Source organism: Acyrthosiphon pisum, chromosome X, assembly GCF_005508785.2.
Source record: "Acyrthosiphon pisum isolate AL4f chromosome X, pea_aphid_22Mar2018_4r6ur, whole genome shotgun sequence".
Taxonomy (NCBI): Eukaryota; Metazoa; Arthropoda; class Insecta; order Hemiptera; family Aphididae; genus Acyrthosiphon; species Acyrthosiphon pisum.
The window spans coordinates 56,477,591-56,498,544 of NC_042493.1; the positions used below are offsets into that span (position 1 = coordinate 56,477,591).

General features: G+C 25.1%; 1 protein-coding gene across 3 annotated transcripts in view; it reads right to left on the reverse strand.

The window, feature by feature from the left end:
* LOC100166892 (cytosolic purine 5'-nucleotidase) overlaps positions 1-14,104 on the reverse strand; it is a 41,046-nt gene extending 26,942 nt beyond the window's left edge. Inside the window, exon 1 of one of the 3 annotated variants that reach the window (XM_008187558.3) lies at positions 13,787-14,104. In XM_008187558.3, coding sequence (XP_008185780.1) covers positions 13,787-13,893 — 107 coding nt within the window. In that variant the 5' untranslated portion in view covers positions 13,894-14,104. Of the gene's footprint in view, positions 1-4,570; positions 4,985-13,786 lie in introns of those variants that run through there. The other 2 variants (XM_008187553.3, XM_003240600.4) reach the window with 2 other exon arrangements.
* Between the last annotated feature and the right edge of the window lie 6,850 nt (positions 14,105-20,954).

A 20,954-nucleotide genomic window follows, 5' to 3' on the forward strand; every position in this document is an offset into this window, starting at 1 on the left:
TTACGTTATTTAGGTGTACCTATATCTATAAAACACGTAGATAAATTGTTATGTCCCGAACACCTAAATTTTAAGAACAGTACAAATATGTTTAAATTCCATCGATAAAAAGATAAAAAAAATTGATAGTGAAAAATAGGAAAAATAAATAGTTGAAACGGAAGTTAATTTGTATAAGCATTGCATTATATTTAATTTCATAATAAATTTCTAGTTAACATATTTTGGAGGTCATAAATCATAGTAGGTACATAAAAAACATTAAAATATGTTTTATCAACAAACGCGTCACGCGTGTATGATAATTAACAAATGTACCTAATACAAATTTAATGAATATTTTCAATGAAATCGAAAACGGTTTACTAATATCTAATTGAAAATACACGTTTTACTACTCTAAAGAAAAAGACATGTCATGTATTATCATATAAATCGAATTAAACGTAAAGGTATCTTTAATATTTTACCTATTTAATTAATATTATAAATTTTATTTTTTCATCAGAATATTTATTTAACTTGTGATAAATGGTTAGGTTCTGGAGCTTATATTAGATTCTGAGCTAGACGACAAACGTGATGTAGACCACAAATATGTTTTTGATTTACGTGTCAGAAAATAATTTTTTATAACACAAAATGTTCAATATTTATTATGGTTTCTGCCTTCTGGTAACAAATTTGATATTGTTTTTATTTTGGGAAGTCAAAAGTAAATAGCTCACAGTAACTAATTTTCAAAATAATAGGAAAAACCTAAAAACATTATGGACAAACGTGAATATTTACGTGATATATTAGAAGAAAAGTACCTAACCTTAACCTAACCTCGAACATGAACTTGATGATTGTAACTAGCTGAATACATAAATGACCTATATGTATTTAAAAGAAGTTATAGAACGAACGCAAATAAATATACCTCAATTATATATATATATATATAATAAATATTGATGGTGGTTTCGGCCTTCTGGTAACAAATTTGATATAGGTTTATTTTTGGAAGTCAAAAGTAAAAACTCACAGAACCTAATTTTCAAAATAATAGGAAAAACTTAATAAATATTATGGAAAAACGTGATATATTAGGAGAAAAGTACCAGTAAACACTGCAGTTTCGCCAACATTTATTTTGTTATTTTGTCGTAGGTGTTTCAAAAATAAAAAATGGTAGACTTTTCATTTTCACAAAATATTAATATTAGTATTTTCGAAACATGATAAAATATTTTGGCTCTTTTTGAGCTTTAATAGACATTTTTTTCTACAAATGTTAGTAAACATATTTCTAGCTCATAACTCAAAAGTTGTTCAGTTGTTATTATAACAATTAAAAATATAGAAAATACATTAAAAAAAAAGATATATTAATTAAATATCAATATCTACATTTTAAATTATCTTTGGAAATAGAAACTAACTCGTTCATCCTTGGAATTTTTTTTTATGCAATAATTGTATCATAAAATAAAATTTAACACAATATCTATTAGAATGACCTATACTCAATTACTACGATCACATGGTGACGTTATAAGTTAAAACAGTTTTAAATCCACGGATAATTGTATTTTTACTTGAAAATAAACTTACTCAAACTATCATTAAGAAAGAGTATCCGTGGATTTACCGTTATAACGTCACCATAGAAACATACTAAATTATATGAGGTACTCTCGAAACTCTTGATCCTCAGAATTTAATGTTTATACCTACTATTGCAAGTATCTATTTTCTCCACAAATTCAAATTTTGAGCAATATGTTTTACTTGAAATTTAAGTTTAAACTATTAGTGTAAATGTATGTTTAGATAATAATATGTAATTTAAATTAAAATTCTTTGCTAACTGATATTAGATAAGTATATTATATCTATTTCTAAAAATATACCTATTGCTAATATGTAAGCCAGTAATTTTCTATTTTTAATCATAGTTTAACAATTTTCTTTCATTATCTTGTGTACCTACTAAAAATACATTACTTACCTACCTACCTTTATTTATACATTCAAATAACTTTGATTCTGTGTATAATATATATTAATTTTACATCAAAATATTAGTTTTATTATACTTATCGGAAATACATTTTGAACGTAATAATAAACTTAATACAAAATCAAACTATATAGGTACTAGTACCTAATAACTTATGATAACAGCTTAAAATATGGATTGTAGTAAATATGATTAGATTCCACACAAGTACCTTCTTTATACACATTAATATTTGAGCAGTTTGAAAATAAAATGATAAATATTTATACCAAGTGGTAATTGTTTAAAAATGATTTATCTAAAAAATCTTACCAAGAAAAACGTTTCTAGACACCGACGTGTCAAACAAATATTATCATTCAATTATAATCAGTGTATTATACTGCAAAAATATAATATCAAAAGTAATTGAGAAATGTATTATCATTTATCAACCTTGGAGGTAAAATTATTATCTATCATTGATTATATTTTTTCACAATCATACTTAAGAACGTGATATACTATAAGTGTTTAAATTAGGCTCCAATTTCAGTCAAATCTAAATCCTATTTTAAAACGTACATTATAAACCTTTAATCACGAACACATAGGTACAATGTACTGGAAATATATGTTAAATAAACTAACAGAAATAACATTACTTTATGAAATATTTGAGATTTTGCAGTTAATGCTTGACTGGTTAGTTAAATTTCTGCGAGCTATACAGTTTTACAAAATGTATAGATTATATAAATAATAAATGAAAAAAAATATTAAGCTATCATTTTTAATTTTTAATAGCGTAATTGAAATTGTATTTGTTTATTAAAATTAAACACATCCAATTGAAATTCTGAGCGAATGATTCAATTAAATTTAATTGTTTCGTTTAAAGGTTTTGAATATTTGTTACATAACTATTAACTATAAATTAATATTAAATATAATATTACATGTACGTCTAATATTTAAATTACAATTTACGTTTAGATATAAGATAGTTATCGTTTGGTACTATCAAAATTATTCTTATCAAAATTATTATTTCATTTCTAAATTCCAAGAAAGATATATTTAAATGACCATTCACTTATACATATTTCAATTAAAATATTAACAGACTATTAAGATAACATAAAAAGACAAATCATTATTAATCAATAAATATACTATACAGTTTAAATTAGTATCTGTTAGTCAAATGTTATTCAAATAATCAAATTAATAAAACTCGTTTTGAATAATAGGTGATAAAAAATTATTAAATGTTGAATTATTTAAAATAATCATCAATACTAAGCATATTTTTCTATATAGTTAAATTATGTCCCTTGTAAAATTGTAACGCGTTATTAATATTTATTTTGTGTTGAAGGGTGAATTAAAATTAAGTATAGGTATTATTTAAATTATATATTGATAAAATAATAATAACACATTGTGGTGAGCAATTAAAAAATTAGTAAAATTAGAATCAATGAAAAGATTATGTTTCATAAGTTATATCATAAAGATTATAAATACCAGTATTACCTAATTAATTACTAGTATTACTAGTATTTATAATCAATGGTTATATCAATAGAGTTATACGAAATATTAAAATATATCAATAGAATCGGCGCCTCTTAAAATATTGATCAGGGATAAAAAATTATTACGGTTCTAGATAATTGATTTTTTTTACATAAAACGTATTTCAAATGTTAATTTTAAGAGACAAAACTATAGGGTATTTTATTGACCTGACAACCTTTTGATCAAATTACGAGCAAGACCGCTCAAATCACGTAGTGCACGTTATCTAATCAATCGGTACCCTTTAGGTCAGTCTCTAACAAAGGTTTTCATTCAATTCCACGAAATTGTGCAGATTGTTATGATATAAATTTAAAAAATAATAATAAAGTTAAGAACTAGTAGATGCATAAATTAAAAATAATATTAACACTAATTAAAAAAAACGTCACATGAAACGACCACTTGAGACACAGAATAATAATTTATGACCTTTTCTCAGCTTAAATAATTTAATTCACTAATAGTTCGACGGTCTATAAATATTTAAACACAAAATGATTGACAAGAATAATAAACGAAAAAATCACAACTCACGAACTTTCATATTATTATAAACTCGACTACCCGTAAATCGGGTATGTTAAATTTTAATATAAACAATTTTGATATGATAATATTAGAAGATAAAACATTATGGGTCATAATTATACACAGTATGTGAGGGGTACATACATTGTTTTCATAAGTAACATAGTACGTACTACGTAATCGTACATCTGGTTTACCAGGACGGAGGACGTAATAATTTGTACTAAATTTTGAAAACAATGAAACAATTTTTAAAAATATATACAAAATAAAGGAAAAACTCAGAAAAAAGAAAGTTAAAAACCAGTAGAGTTAAGTAAGTATACACTTAAATATTTTTCGTTTTTGGACAATGTTAATATCTCAGTTATAATATGACTTATTATATGTTATAACAAAGATTATTATTACGACAAACTTTCTTATTATTATGCAAAATCAGAGCAAAAAATATTATTTATTATTTACCTGTGAGAGTTTTCCCTTGCGTTGCTTCTGTGTTTTTCCATATTAAAAAAACACATCAGTTCGCAATCGGACAAATGACACCTAGCCAGATTTGGTGACACCACCCGGGAAGCGAGTTCCTCCTCGCCCGCGAGTTTGAATTTCAGAGGCATCGTCGTGCAGTGAAAAAGAGCGATCAAAAATATAAAAAGCCTGACTTACCGCGGTAGTATTATAAAAAGTATAAAAAATATATATATAACGTAACAAGAGCTCGTACAGGATTTTTATCCTTCAACGTTCAATGACAAAATAATATTATAAAAAAATAAATTGATTTTAAATTTAAAATTGTTTTTTAATACCTAGGTTTTACATAAATTACACTATTAATACCTATTGCATTTACTCATTATCATTTTTATACGTATTATAAAAAGGCAGTGATCGACACTAAGACAAATGAAACTCTGAATGTACCTACCGCCAATACGAAAACGAACACGCTATAATACTGCAGTAGGTAGTACAAAGTGTAAATTAACACGTCTAGCAATAACACTGATTAATGGTAGGTTAGTGAATGGTTTTGAAATGACGACCGGTTTTGTCCACACCGTTTGTTTACGTTTATGAATTCTCGACATTGTATTAGTGTGTTAACGTGCGAATTAATAGTGACACGATATTATGACGTACTGATAAACCGAAACGGTGGCCCGAATTCAATAATGAACGTACCAAACAACGGCCGCCCACAATTATTATTTGGTACAACAAATCATAACCTACGACTATTAGTTTGATTAAATATATACAAATTATTATCACTAGTCTGGCTTCTCGAATAACGGCGGTAGTGGTGGTAGTATAGCTGTGAACTTTGAACCGCGTGTACAGATAGATGGATCACAAACGGATAGATGGAAAAAATATGATTTTCCTCCTCCTTAGACGTCTTATACCCTTCCTTCTCCTACTTCTTATTTTCATCTCCTTCAATCAGCAGCGCCGTACAAATAATAACCACACGAATTATCATATTTTAGGAGATAATTGACGATTTAACGAATCAAACCGACAACAGTGTGGGAGGGGAATGATTACCAAATGCTTTCCATCAATATCTACTTTTTTTTCTATATGGCAACGAAAACTTTTAAAAAGTCATTCAGTAACATACGAGTCAGTAACATACAGTCTATATATACGACGTACGAAAAAGATTACATATTTATTGTGATAGCCATCATATTTTATGTACCTAGTCAAACTATAGAATAAATAAAACGATTATGCTATAAGTTGTTATTTTTATTCAATAATACATATTATTATCGTAGAACATAGTACAACTAATTTATTACGACTCATGTATAATACAACAGCTGAACAGCCAGATAGATCAAAAACAATTAAATATATATTGTCAAAATTACAACTTTGCACTCAATCAAATGGTATGAGAATAGCTAAAATAATGATGAATCTTGTTTTTCAATAGATAATAATAAACTATTAAGTAAGTTAATAATTAATATTATTTATTATATTTCTATAATATAAATTTCTAAAATGTACTCAAGGTTTACGTATTTCATTATATTGTAGGAAGATGCATCGTGTTTTCAATATTTAAATCTATACTTCATAATAGTATAAAAAATGCATTAATTCCAACATTATCATTATGTATTAAACATTTATATTTAAATACGGAATAGCGAATGCCTACTCAAAGAATATGTAAATATACATCGAAGTTTAAGTACCCTACTACCCTGTTTATATAACTATCTATAATATCTACGCAAAAATAATCTTACGACTGAATAAATAATTTATTTAGAGTTGTGAAAATCTAAAAACAAACCTGTAGGTAACAACTAGTTTATCAAGTTGCAAAATTAACGTGCGGTAAGACGCAAGTTATGTATGCACTTGTAATTTATTTTATAGTGAAAGTAATACAAATAAATTATTATTTAATTAAAATTAAAATTTGTTTTATTTATGCATTTTTATATCATAGATGTATCTATGATATATAACTTTTATACATAAATAATATGTAAATATACATTTATATATTGTATATTTTGTTTTCCAAGGTTTTAAAAATAAGAAAATTATAAGTATTTCAACAAACATTAATAATCCCGTACCAAATTAATAAATAGGTACAGTGGACTTCCAGCATCATCATCCATACAAACTTTCAAAATTAATGATTTTGTTTTAATAGTAAGTATATTGTATATGTACTCATATGTTATATTCAAAATTTAGGATGGAAAACGTTTTAAAAAAACTTTATTGAATGAAAAAATTATTAACAACAACAAAAAAATACTAAAAACAAAAAAATATAAAAAACAAAATCATAAACAAAAACAAATAGTAATTGTTAAATAAATAATAATTGTTTCAATGCTTAATAACGACTTAATTTTGATTTTTAGATGTAATTTATGTAATTGTATGTTAAACTTCTCAGTTCAGGATTATTTTTATTTTACTTTACTAATGCACTTTTAAAATTTAAAGACATTATGATTTTTAATTTTCATATAAATTATAATTATTAGGTAGGTATTACCATAGTTTAAATTTAAATATTATGGATAATTAATTTTAATTTTCAAGTTAAAAAACAAAAACAAAATTATCAAAAACGTCATTTGGAAAAAATATAAAAAAAAGTTTATAAAAACTTATCAAAAACTATATTTTTTAAATCGACAAACAAGAACGAAAATTAAAAATTAAAAACTTTTTCTGTCCCTGAAATTTAGATATTACCGTTTTTGCTATTAGGTACTCACATGCCTAATGCAATAACATAAAATATTAATATATATATATATTTTATTTTAAATTTCTTCTACTATTACAATTTACAATATTATTTACAAGTTTGTTGTTCTTTGAATAATAAATGCATGCACGTTTTTACAAAGTGACTAATAATATATAATAATATGACATTATACATAGATATTAGATATGGTATATACCTATCTATAATATTATATTGTATATATAAATAAATATGATAATTTGACAATGTCATAATATGAAATTTTTTTTGTATTATCTATATTTAAATACGGTGTTTGAGTAATTGTGTGCTACTTTTGTTTAATATGATAATTACATAAATATTTTAAAGTTTAAACTTAATATTACTATATTACTTTATATAAATTTACGTTATATTTTTATATAGTGAAGTTTATTTTTGATTAATCTTTACCCCTTACCATCATTGCAATTTTATTAATTATTATTATTATCAAGTCTGCCAAAAGAGTGGTGCTCATCGGTACGATATATTCTATACAATTTCCCTAAATAAAGTGTATTTTTAGAATTTAAAATTGCATTGTAATGCAAGGCCACTCATTTCATAATTAAGCTGGGTACTTTTGACAAATGCAAATTCTAATAAAATTGGGAGTAAAAGTTATTCAAAACTTGAAAACAATTAAAAATATTGCTTTCAAATTCTAAACTGAAGTAAAAGGCCCATGTGTTATTAACATTTTTTTTTTTTTAATGAGTGAAAACCCCTGAATAAATTGTAAATTATTATTTGATAACTTAAGTCTCAAAATGATCTCATAAAAGCATAATTATATGGTTAAATTGTTGATATCTTTAAGATTACAGATGATATTTATTGTTGAATTCATTTTATACACCCAAAAGTGTTTTCAACGAGTATCAAAGGCCCACTTCAATGGTAAAATAACCACTTAGATTCTCAGAAATAAGAATCAAAAACTTAGCGTCTCCCCAAATTATTTGTAAATAATATCACACTATTTACATTTAAACTTCCCAATACAGTCCCTCCCTTTATTTGATCAAACACACTTTAAAGAAAGTTTAAGCTTAAGTACCTACATACATACCTACCAATAATTATTATGAAATAATATCTGTCATATTATTGAGTTAAAATTTAAATTAAAAATAGAAAACAATTAAAATTAATGTGTCATATTATTCTCATATCTAAATTTAAGTCTTGTAATATAATTTATTTGAAATTATTACCAGAGAACAGAATAACAATTTATTAGGACACTAAACATTGATATTCACAATAATATTGGGTAAACATTTGTTATAGAACATTTTTAACAGTCATTATGCTACTTAATAGAAATACATTACGTTAAGAATTAAACATTTTATTTTATTTTTATAATATTTAGAGGTATATAGATTTGTATATAGATACAAATAACCTCGCAAATAACTATGTAGCGATATATAACTAAGTTTTAAAATGTTCAGATTAAAAATTATATGGCCAATTATTACTATTTAGTTTAAATTAATACAGTAAGTATCTACTTCAAAGTAAGCAAATATAAAAAAAAATTCTACCTACACAAAATAAAACATAATGTGAGTAATTACTACTAAAATATTAAAGCTTTCAAAAAATATTAAAATTTATTAATTTTATACACAATGGGTCGAAAAACTACTCTATTGACTATAATATATATGAACCTATTTCATTTTGAAGAGTAAAATAATTTGTTTTAAAATAGATAATTTTGAAGGTTAAAACATAAATTTACAAGACTAGGCATTATGCCAGTCTCATATTATGTATCTAATATATTTAATTACATTTTAAATAATTACAAATATTTCCTTCTTACTGAATTGAGCATTTGCAATTTATTTTTGATCCCTTTTGGTGTACCTCAAAAAAAAAAATAACTGTAGATACATGACATTTTCACCAAATGTTTATATAAGCCTTTTCTATACACCATAACATTTTCAAAATATCTTAACTCTTTTTGAGCAATTTTCGATTTTTATTATCTCTTTTTTAAATTATTGTCAATAAAAAATTGTTTGCTTGGTCAAAAACTTGAAAATTTAATAAAAAGTTCCTCAATCCTCATAAATTGATATTAGTTCAATTTTAAAAAAAGTTAAGGGTAAATTCACAATAATTTTTTATGAGTGCCTGATGTTAGAATTTCGACAAAGTTTATCCAAATCATAAAAGTTATAATATGTTTAATTTTTATAGCTAAGGATTGAAAATTTAAAATAATGTTTCTCATTAGAGGTTTAAACTGTACCCAAAAATTTTTTTTATTAGAACTTAAATAAATTACTTTAATGGCAATAATATCATAAAATATCCTTAGTAATATAGGCTGACCGTCTTCACTCAGAATTATTTTTCATATGCAAAGATATTACCAAATTTATTACCATTAAATTCAAATTTAAAACATCAATTATTGACCTACTTGATATCTATTGTACAGCAGAGCGGTACCCTCTTGTTTACTTGTTTTAGATTTAAGTTAATCTACATTTAAGAAATTAAAACTGTATATACCTTGCTAGAATTCTAGAAATAACAAACTATATAATCTTTAAGTGTCTACTTAAAAATATAACTGAAATACATGTTGATTAACTAAGCATTAGTAATCTATCCATGAATATAATGATAACACAAAGAAAATATAAGTACCTAAGAACATTGTACATAATAGCAAAAGCTTAATTATTTACGTCTCATATTTAAAAATATTAAATTGTATAACAACTGATTTTAATTTATTGGACGCTCATATAACATATAAGGTATCTCTAAACATTCTTATAAAATGAGATACCTATAACAAAGAGACACAAATCTTTATCTACATATACAACAATTATACCTATCATGTAAATATATTTAACCATATGTCCATGTAAAGGTTGTCACTCGTCACACTCATGTTGTTTTTACAACCTGAACTTTCAAGGCAATGGAAATTCGGAACACGATTGTGCAACAATATGGAAACTGAAAGTCTCACAATTAATTACAAGGTCGTCAAACGGAAAATATAATGCATATTTTAAATTATATCATATGCAGTTTTAAAATAAAAATATATAGACAACTATTTTAGGCAAAAATGTGCAAACTATTTAGGAAAGGAATTAATAAGCCCCCGAGCCACCACTATTTACGCCAATGTTTTGACCCAATTACCTATAGACATTAATAATATTATCTGTTGATTTATCAAATCACTGTCAATATTTTATTAACTTTAATTACCTACAACTTACCACGGATGCATTAAAAATCATTAACTTAAATAGGTTGATAGGTACTTAATTGTAATTTTAAAATTAAAATGTTATGAGTCAGTGGAATACAATTTAAAACATTCAAATCATAAAACATGATAATTAATTATTACACTTAGATAATATAGTAAACTATACAACAAATTCATCATAGCAAGGTACAAAATTGATAATGGTTAAGTAGGTATCTCAAATATCACACAAAGGAGCTCATTAAATATTAAGACCATACAATTATTCTACTACCATGGATTTTTTTCCAATATTATACATAATTTTATATAATGAGTTTAATAAAGGGGCGGATCCAGAGTTAGGAAACTGCGGGTCAGGACATTTTGAGGGGCCACTTATTAAAACCAGATTAGAAATCCATACTTGTGTACTAGGTATATAAAACAAAAAAAATTATTTTATACTATAGGTATGTGTGTTTATTCGAGGGTCGAAGTGTCCAACTACCCAAGAACTGAAAAGAGGCCAAATTGATCAGCAAATATTAACTGTGGATCAGCTGACCTTCTGAACAGTGACCCCCTCTAGATCTGCCCTTGGTGTAATATAAAATATATATGTACATTGTACATTGTATATTATTTTTGGCAGTTTCAAAATGTTGTAAAAACGTCATGCACAAACATTTTATAGGAGTATGTAGAAAAGATACATATATTCGCTTCTTTACTAGTAAAACTAATATAATAAAAGTAATAACAACTAAACAATTAACACATAATGAGAGTAATTTAAGTTTAACTATATACAAACAAATGTGTACTTATTAGAATAAATTAATTTCGAGGGTTATTCAAAAAAAATTACTAAATAACCACTACTAACACTAAAAAAACAATAATATTTTTATTAATATTGTCTATCTAACTTTTAAATGTTAAGCCTGTGTAAGGAAGCTTTGACTTAAGAATAAAGGATTTTTTTTATTTGAATACCTAATTGAAATTATTTGAATTTTTTTTATATAGTCATAGTATACAGAATTATAGTTTGAACTAAATTACTGAAAACATTTTTCAGTTAATACAGTTAAAATTTGGTAGGTATATTTTTTATTGATTACCTATCATATTTTTAAAAACTGCCCCAATGTTAAAATATGTAGAAGTATATACTATATGCTTTAATAATGGTTTTGGTTTTTTAATATTAGTTAATTGTTTTTTTTTTATTCTGAATTTTAAATATTGAGCTATAGACATAAACAATGGTCTACATCTGTAAGCCGTAAATCCCACGCTGAGAATAATATTATTTTTATTGTTTATATGTTAAAAAAGTTAGTTAAATACAAAAAAAATTACAAATTTGGTAGGTAGTAGAATGTTGCGTATAACATTTTGTTTTATTATATTGTTGAAAATCTTATTATAAATTGACCAGATTACATTTAAAAAACAAGGATATTAGATAATTACGAGGATAATTATATTTTTAAAAAAACTATATAGTTTATAGCCTACACATTGTATTAAAAAGTTTGATGTACCCTGAATTATATCATATTTAATACAAACAACTAAAACAAAAGTAATATTAATTATGAATAATTAGTAAGTATTCAAAAGTTTTTACTTATATGTATTAAACTTATTAATGGCTCAATTAACTAGACATTTAATAGCTGCTAAGTAATTGGTTAATTACGGGTTAATTATTTTATATAATAGGTATTATAAATAAGTTAACTTACCGTTATATTTTATTTTATTTCTTAATGTTATAAGTTTAAATTTAACAAGTACTTACTTATTTTTACAAAAAAATAACAATAATAGAAGAATCAAAGAATTGTTTACCTAGGGGCTAGGATTGCCTTAATGTTAAATACATATATTACATTTATACAGTTATTAAGAAGTATAATACATTAAATTTAGGAATTATAATCTACAACTAAATAAATACATTTTTATTAGAAACATATTTATTATTATAAAATTCTTAAGATATATAAACTTTAATATAAAAATAATAATTCACATAATATTTCTAATCATGTCTAAATGATCAATTCATGTAGGCGGAACTGAGGGACAGGATTATGAAAAATAAAACTAATACTACTAAAAGAGAAAAAATAATTTTATTACTACGCATTAGGTATTTTATTTAACTATAATTGAATACAATAGAATTTTAACAAGTCAATCTCTTGACGATTTAAAATAAAAATTCTATTTAAATCTACTATATGTTTAACTAATAAATAAATGTTATTCATTTTTGATATCTCATAATTATTATTAACTTGATTTTTTTTTATAGGTACCCTTAGTGAAACTTAAGGGTATTTGAAAAAATTAATTATATTTCACTGATGCCTGACAGTATTATTTAAAAATGAATAACATATAAATAAAAAAAACAAATAAGATAGTTTTAATGTAAAAATCAAATTAGTTGTTATTTATTTCACAGTATTTAAGACTTTTTTCAATAAATCCCTTAAAACTATATTATGTTAGATAGGTACATTAAATTTATTTTACAAATCTGTACAATGTATCTCTGTATAATAGGTAATATCTACAAATGTAGTTATATAAGCATTTATTCGAGATTTATTTCATTCCCATAATTGTCACAAGATGTTTTATATTTTAAAAATACTGACCTACTTCAAATATTTCTTGAATATTATGCCCATAAATTGATACAATTATTAAAATTAAAATACATTAAGTTAATAGTTGCTATTTAATACAATTTATGGAAAGGCACCTACTAAATTTAATTCTATAAAGTGAATAGGTAAGGAACTTGTATTAAATAAACACAATTATTTTAATTTTAATTAATATTTTATGAGTCAGTATTTCTAACATAATATAATGTAGACAATCAAAATCCAAAACATAATATCTATTAATTATTACCAAATACCTACCTAAAAAGTATCTTAGGATTACCTATTGTAGGTATGATACTACAAAAATATGTATTTATTTTAATGAATTTGCGGTAAAGGAGGGTAAAATAGGAAATATCAAAACAACAAGATCATTTTCATAAATATTATCACATAATACACAAATCAAAATTGTAACAATCATATAGGTAATTGTTCTAATTTATTAAACATACCTATGAGCTGTTTTCCGGTAATACTTTTTTGTAGGGTTTATAAGAATATTAGTGATGCTGGTGCCCACTGTGGAAAAACCGCTGGAAGTTTCTGACGTGCAATCCATAACTACAAAAATGTTGCAAAAACGAAATAATAATAAAACAAGAATTAATACCGACGGTTGAAACTTAATCACTCCCAATCGAATAGCCGCAAGAAGACTGCGTAACTTTAGTTTCGTGTGTATTGCGTTCTACTCAATCGACAACGAATAAAAACGTAGGTACCGTTGAAATTGTCACAAGGAGTAATGAATAATGATGGTAGTATAGAATTTGTTTTTATGTTATACTTTGCAACCAATAATCGTTTCAGTGATAACAGCTACAAATGATAATGGTCCGTAGGGGAAATTGTCAACGATGGGCGTGGTCGAAGATTCATTGAACACTTTGAACGATAAATCTTTATATTATACGCATAGGCGCATAGCACACAATTTATAATTATTATTACCCATATTATTATAATATTAAAATATAGTAATAATAATACGACCATTAAGTGGCACGATAACGATACGCTCAAATTGCGACGCACTGACGTGATGCATAATATACCTACGCAATACGCCGTTAAAATATATTTTGACATTATAATATTAAATATACATTTACAAGGCTGGGCATTAACACGTTAAATTTAAGTTACTCACTTTTAACTAAGTTCCATAAAGAATATCAATTTTTTTTAAGACACAATAACGTCTACTTTGACGTTAACATTTTTTCTATGATTATGTGCAGTTACCTACAGATAGGACCATTTAGGTAATTAATATTACCTATATAGTATTTAGGTACTAATTTTGTTCTCAATATTTTATACATCACATAATATATTTAAAATAGGTATATTAAAGGTTTTGTACAAATTAAAAAATATTATTTATAATTTATTATAATGCAGTAAAATGTTATAGCACGTTGGTAGATTTAAATAATAAATGATAGACTGTCAAAGACCAAAGTATTGGATATACTATTTCTAGATTAAAATGACGTAATAATAAAAAGTGTATAAATAAAATATAAAAACAACTTAACATATGTTTCCATAGGAAATTACAATTTCATAAAAACAGATTAATTTCAAATCTCTTAACAATAACTCTACCAGAATACCAGATAACCCAGTTCGACGTTTAAATAAAGAGGTTGGAGCCGTGATCTCTTAAATAATTATACCTAAATAATTAATAATTTGTTAGTATAGGGTGTTCAATCATTGCCCATTGAATATGGGTGATATGCGGTTATGGCCTTCCTTTCTGTTATTTTTCTCTGACGATTACTCTGATACGTAGGTATTATTTTTACTAGATTATATTTGTATTTGTGTGTGTATAATTTTAACAAATTTCCTTATTTTACTTTGGTAGTATCTTTATGACTATATATAGATTGTAAATAATAATAAATAATCACATTTAAATTAAACTATTTTTAGAAGTTTAAAAAAGAAAAGTAACTTTTAGCTTTAAGCTTAACTTACATTTGTACGCTTTGCACTTTAACTTGTTAAAAAGTTAAAGTTTAGTTAAAAATTTATTTTTTTAATTTTTTAACTTGACTAGTTAATTATTTTTTGTTTTCAACTTATTAACTTATTCAGTTAAAATGTTTATTGTTATAGCTTAACTTTTTATAGTTAATTATCATTGTCATACAGTTAAGCTAATTTTCTTTTCGTGTCTGCAGAACCAACTAGACAATACTGATACGATGACTCTTTTTCGATTTTGGTCATTTCTTTCTAATTATAATATATTATAATAATCTAATTTTTTACACAGTATTAAACGTCTTGAAAAATGCTTCTGTAAATCAAAATAAAGGGCAGTTTTAAGCAGGACTTGAAACCGTTTTCTAAACCGATTTCAGAAACCGTTATAAACCGTTTTAAAACCGAAACCGAAAAAAATTGGATACCGGTATTAAAGTCAAAACCAAAATCTGAAAAAATTGGATACCGGTACCTATTATAATTTAAAACCGAAACCGAAATAAATTGGATACCAGTATTAAATTCAAAACCGAAATCTGATAAATTTGGAAACCGTTATTTTTTTTTAACTGACGTGTATTTAAATACGTAAATTCCATTAATACGCATAATTAATAATCATAATAAAATTGAGATCATAATTAACTTTTTTGATAAACATTTCATTGTTATTCGCAAAATTATTAGTTGCTTTATAAATAGTAATGACATAAATTTAAGTTACTAGCAAATACTATACATGACAATTGACAATACTGAACAAAGAATGATAATTGTATAGACGACATAGCCGCCTGAAAATACTTTAGAAACCGGTATACAAAACCGAAACCAAAACCGAAATTTCTTAATACAGGTATTGCTAAGTTGAAACAAAAACATTTAGTAACCGGTATTCAAAACCGAAACCGAAACCGAAATTTCTTAATAGTGGTATTGCTAAGTTGAAACCGAAATCGTAAAATTTCAAAACCGGTAGGTATACAAAATCGAAACCGAAACTGAAATTTCCTAATACCGGTACCTATTGAAAAATAAAAACCGAAATCGAAAAAATTAAAAACCGGTATACAAAATCAAAACCGAAACTGAAATTATTTCAATCGGTTTCAAGCCCTGGACTTTTAAGTTTTTGACTTCAAAATATTGTAACTTGAAAAAAAACTTTTTTTTAAACTTATTTTTTAGTTTATATTCTATCACAACTTTAAACTTATCTGGTTAAATTTTTTTTTGTTAACTTTTAAATTAACTGAAGGGAATTTAATTGAATTAACTTAACTTGCCACAGTTAATTATTTTAATTAACTTACCCCCCTTGGAATACATATAGGTATTCCTGCATAGGCGTGCAAAAATCACAGTCATCAGACATTCGAACGATTAATCACGTTTTACCTTTTTTGTTGATCGATTGAGCACTCTTAAAATTTCACAAAAACTAATCACAAACCAAAAACCTAATATTATTGAGCACCAATGTAAAACGACGAAAATCACTGGGGTGTAAATTAGTACCCTGAACTTGGGCACCATGAATTACATAATAGAACATTAGCACAGGGGCGTCATTTTGGGGGGGAGGTGCATAGTTTACATTTGCACCCACTTTTTTTTAAAACACGTTCTTTCGCCTGCCAACAATAAATATAATCGCCGATGAATGTTTTATATTATATATATTTTATATTTTTTTAGTATTGAAAAAAAAAAATATATTGTTCTAATGTTTAATTTCCAAGAATGATTGATGTAATTTTGTGGTCCCATAGGCCTCAATATTATAATTGATAAAATTTAACACAAATATTGTGAAGAAGGGTATCTATAAAATAAATTTCTTATTTTATTAAGCTAGCAATTTTGAGTATGCAGAGAGAAAAAATCTGTATATTTTATTATAAATATGTTTTATACCCATGCATTTATTTACCAAGTGTAAATACCACTGTACACTGGTAGGTATACACAATATAAAATAAATACACTAAAAGTATACCTAGTTCGTCAAAAATAGTAACAATATTGTGATATTTTCATACTAATATAAGTGACATATTAAATAAATATTATAAATATTATACAATTTTTGTATGCTTGTCGATAAATCTATGTACTAGGTACCTACCTACCTATATAGGTATTATTAGCTCATGATTTTTTAATCGCAACACAATAGTAGCTACGCATCATAATATAAAACAGCAAGAGCACGAATACTATTTTTAAGATGTTGTACAATTAGTTTTTTTAATAATAATAACAATTTCAAAGTTAGATGATCCCATACTCTTATCAGTTATCGGAGATATCCCTGTGTCCTGCAAAGTGAGCTCAGTGAGTCAGTTGCACCCAAGAGAAGTATTGAGTAGGTACTTCTGAAGTACTATTGGACGTGCTATTTAAGGATAAATATATAGGCAAATAAATATGACGGTATTTTAGAGACTATAGTCACTAGTCAGTTATAATATGTAACAAGTAATAAATATTAATGTGTGTAAACTGTGAGTCATAGAGTAAAAGTATACAAGTAATTATAATAAATCTTTCCAAATGGTATGTGTTTGAGATATCGTTGTTATAAAAACTGCTGTCATTCCCACCGTTAGATATCATAATATATTATATGCATTATTTCTCATTTTTTATTGTGTTAACCGTAATTTTTAATTATTACCATTAGCTGACCAGCACCAGCAATTGTGCCCTCTACATTTTACTTTTATTTTATGTTAAATAGTAGGCCCAGTGGCGTAAACTGGGGGTCACACAGGGTCGCACTTGCGACCCTTCAAAATATCATAGGGTTGCAAGAGTATCTTTTTGTGACTCCAAAAAATCACGATTTCAGTTTTCGAAAAATTGAAATATCAGCATAATAATAAATTAACTAATTTATATTTGAGAACCGATGTCTAACTTTGTTTTGAAGCAAAGAATTATTATAATATTATATAATTTCCACATTTATTTATAGTTTTGTTATTGACCATTTTCTATTATTATATTGGTATAATATCAGCGGACTCGAATCTCAGTGGCAGCTAATAGTGAAAACGTGTTTCATAGTGTTTCAAAATTATTATTTGTTTGCTTTATATAATATGCATTTATTTTTGACACTTGTATTTATTTCTTATCCGCCAACGATTCAAATTAAAAATGTTTCGACAGCTTGCTAAAATGGATAAATTTATTGTAAAATATCGAAAAGTCGAAAGTAAGAATCTATTTTTCTTTAAATTCGTATAATTTTTTAATACACATATTTAGTATGCATTAAGTTTAAAATAGCCTTTCAAATATATTACTGATTTATATTATATTAAAACTACAATTTTGACAAATAAAACAATTTATATTTGATCTGTAAGTTAATTTTTAAATTAATTATTAAGGTAATATTATATTATTGAGCAAATTAAATTTATTTTGGTATATATTTTTTGTATTATACAAATTTATTTTACGAATCCGCTCCATAACCCATTACGAAAATATTGTGTTAAAACAATATTAGGTAACAATCAAACAAAATGTTTCGCATTTCCTAATATCTGAGCAAGCCAATTTATATAAATACTTTAAAAGTTCAATTACTAGTTTTTGTAAAGTACCTATTCAAAATTCAAATAGAGAATTTTAAATAGTTATAAGTGAGTTTTAAAGTACTTACACAAGTGAAAAGGTACGTAGTGTAACATATACAGAGGCGAACTGGGACAATATTTCAGACCCATTTCAGTAGGACAACAAACTGTGAGACACCTTGTATAATATAGCATACCCTAGCTACGTCATAAGCCCAACTTTTAAATATGTACAAAATATTGAAGAATAAACAGCATTTTTAATTTCTGTCCTTGAAATGTAAATATAAAAAACTGATTCTGACGAAATTATCATATATAGACTAACAGATAATGCTGGAATAAAAAAAATGGGACCATTTTTATCATCTCATGGTTATAGCAGTCAACAATCTATGATATAATGAAACATTAATTGTTTTAATTATTAATAATTTTTATTTGAATGGCAATTATTTCATTAAATGTCTTCGATTTAAAAGTAGGTATGTAATAAACACACACAATTGAGTAAAGTCTGTATAGGATCATTAAAAATTGGGGGGGGGGGGGGGTGGGGTATAGGCTGCATCTAACCAAACTTTCAACTGGTACATTTTAACTTACTGCGCCTTTATAGTTAAATTCTTATAAATAAAACCAAATCATTTCTGTATATAATTATATGCATTTTATATTATTTTTATAGTATCAATTATTAATAATATAGGTCAAGAAATCAAGTGACAAGTACTAAAATATTAAAACCCAGAATGACACAGTTTATATAAAAAAGTATACAAAAAAATACCTAGATTTATCAATGTTCAATAATAAGTGAGGTTAGAAATCTTCGGTTATTCAATAAATTAAGTAATTTACTGGTCGGCGGTAAATTGTCTGAGCAATTTATTCCAATTTTTTAATTGCACTTAAGCTTAGAAAATTACCTATTGTTATATATTATTATTATACTTAATTTATCTTGTAATAAAATATCAGTAATCAAAACCTAAACTACAGTTTAATTTTTTAAATAAAGCCCAAATTGAAAAAATACGTATTATAAATAACGTAAATTGTAATATGCTTAAATATAAAGACAATATAATTTTAATAATAAGGAACATACTTCATATATATGTATATGATATACCTAGTTATTATACACATATTATGAATAGTATACATAAATAAGATTATCCTAATGCTATTATATTATAACAATTAGCTTCATATATAAATAAATATAATATATAATATGTATTGTCCCGAATGCATACAGGTACAACACAGTGTAAGAAATATTGTTTTAAATAAATGATGTGGACTGCGTGTGAAATGACTGATATCACTATACCGGTATATCAGTAAATCAGTTACCTACATAATGCAATGTTTAATAACTAATTTTTACGTACATTTTACTTAGAATTCTAGATGTACAGCGGAATCTCTGCAGACCCCCACCACCTCATCTAAAAAATTCATTGATTATGAATACTTAAGTATTACTCTTAGCTGAGTTAGTATTCGTAATCAATGTTATAATAATAAGTTTAGATGAGTGGAGAAGTGGAAAAACATTTCGCGGAGTAACCCCGTACCACTCCACACCGCTCATCAGAACTTTGAAATAACTCATTAACTACTCGCACCAAATTCGATTTTCATGAATCAAAATACTAAGAAAAATATTCTGCTTTGGAATATAAAATTAAAACCCTATGTTATCATTCAAAAAAGTAAAAAAATTATAAGGATAAGAAATAATTAAAAATATAATTTTTAAAGAAAAACGTTGTTTTATAAATGACTTGAAACTATGTAAAAAAATATTTTCAAAAAAATTTACACTTTTTGAATTAATGAGTGTTCAATGATAAAAGAATCACCCGGTATAGTGTATGATAATATAATATTAATAAAAAGGAAAAAAACGAAGCATGATCAAATTGGTAGCATGCCTACCCTAATACCTAATATAGGGAAAATAAATTAATGAAATCTTAATAAAAAATGTGTATTATAGGACCACCAGTCAACT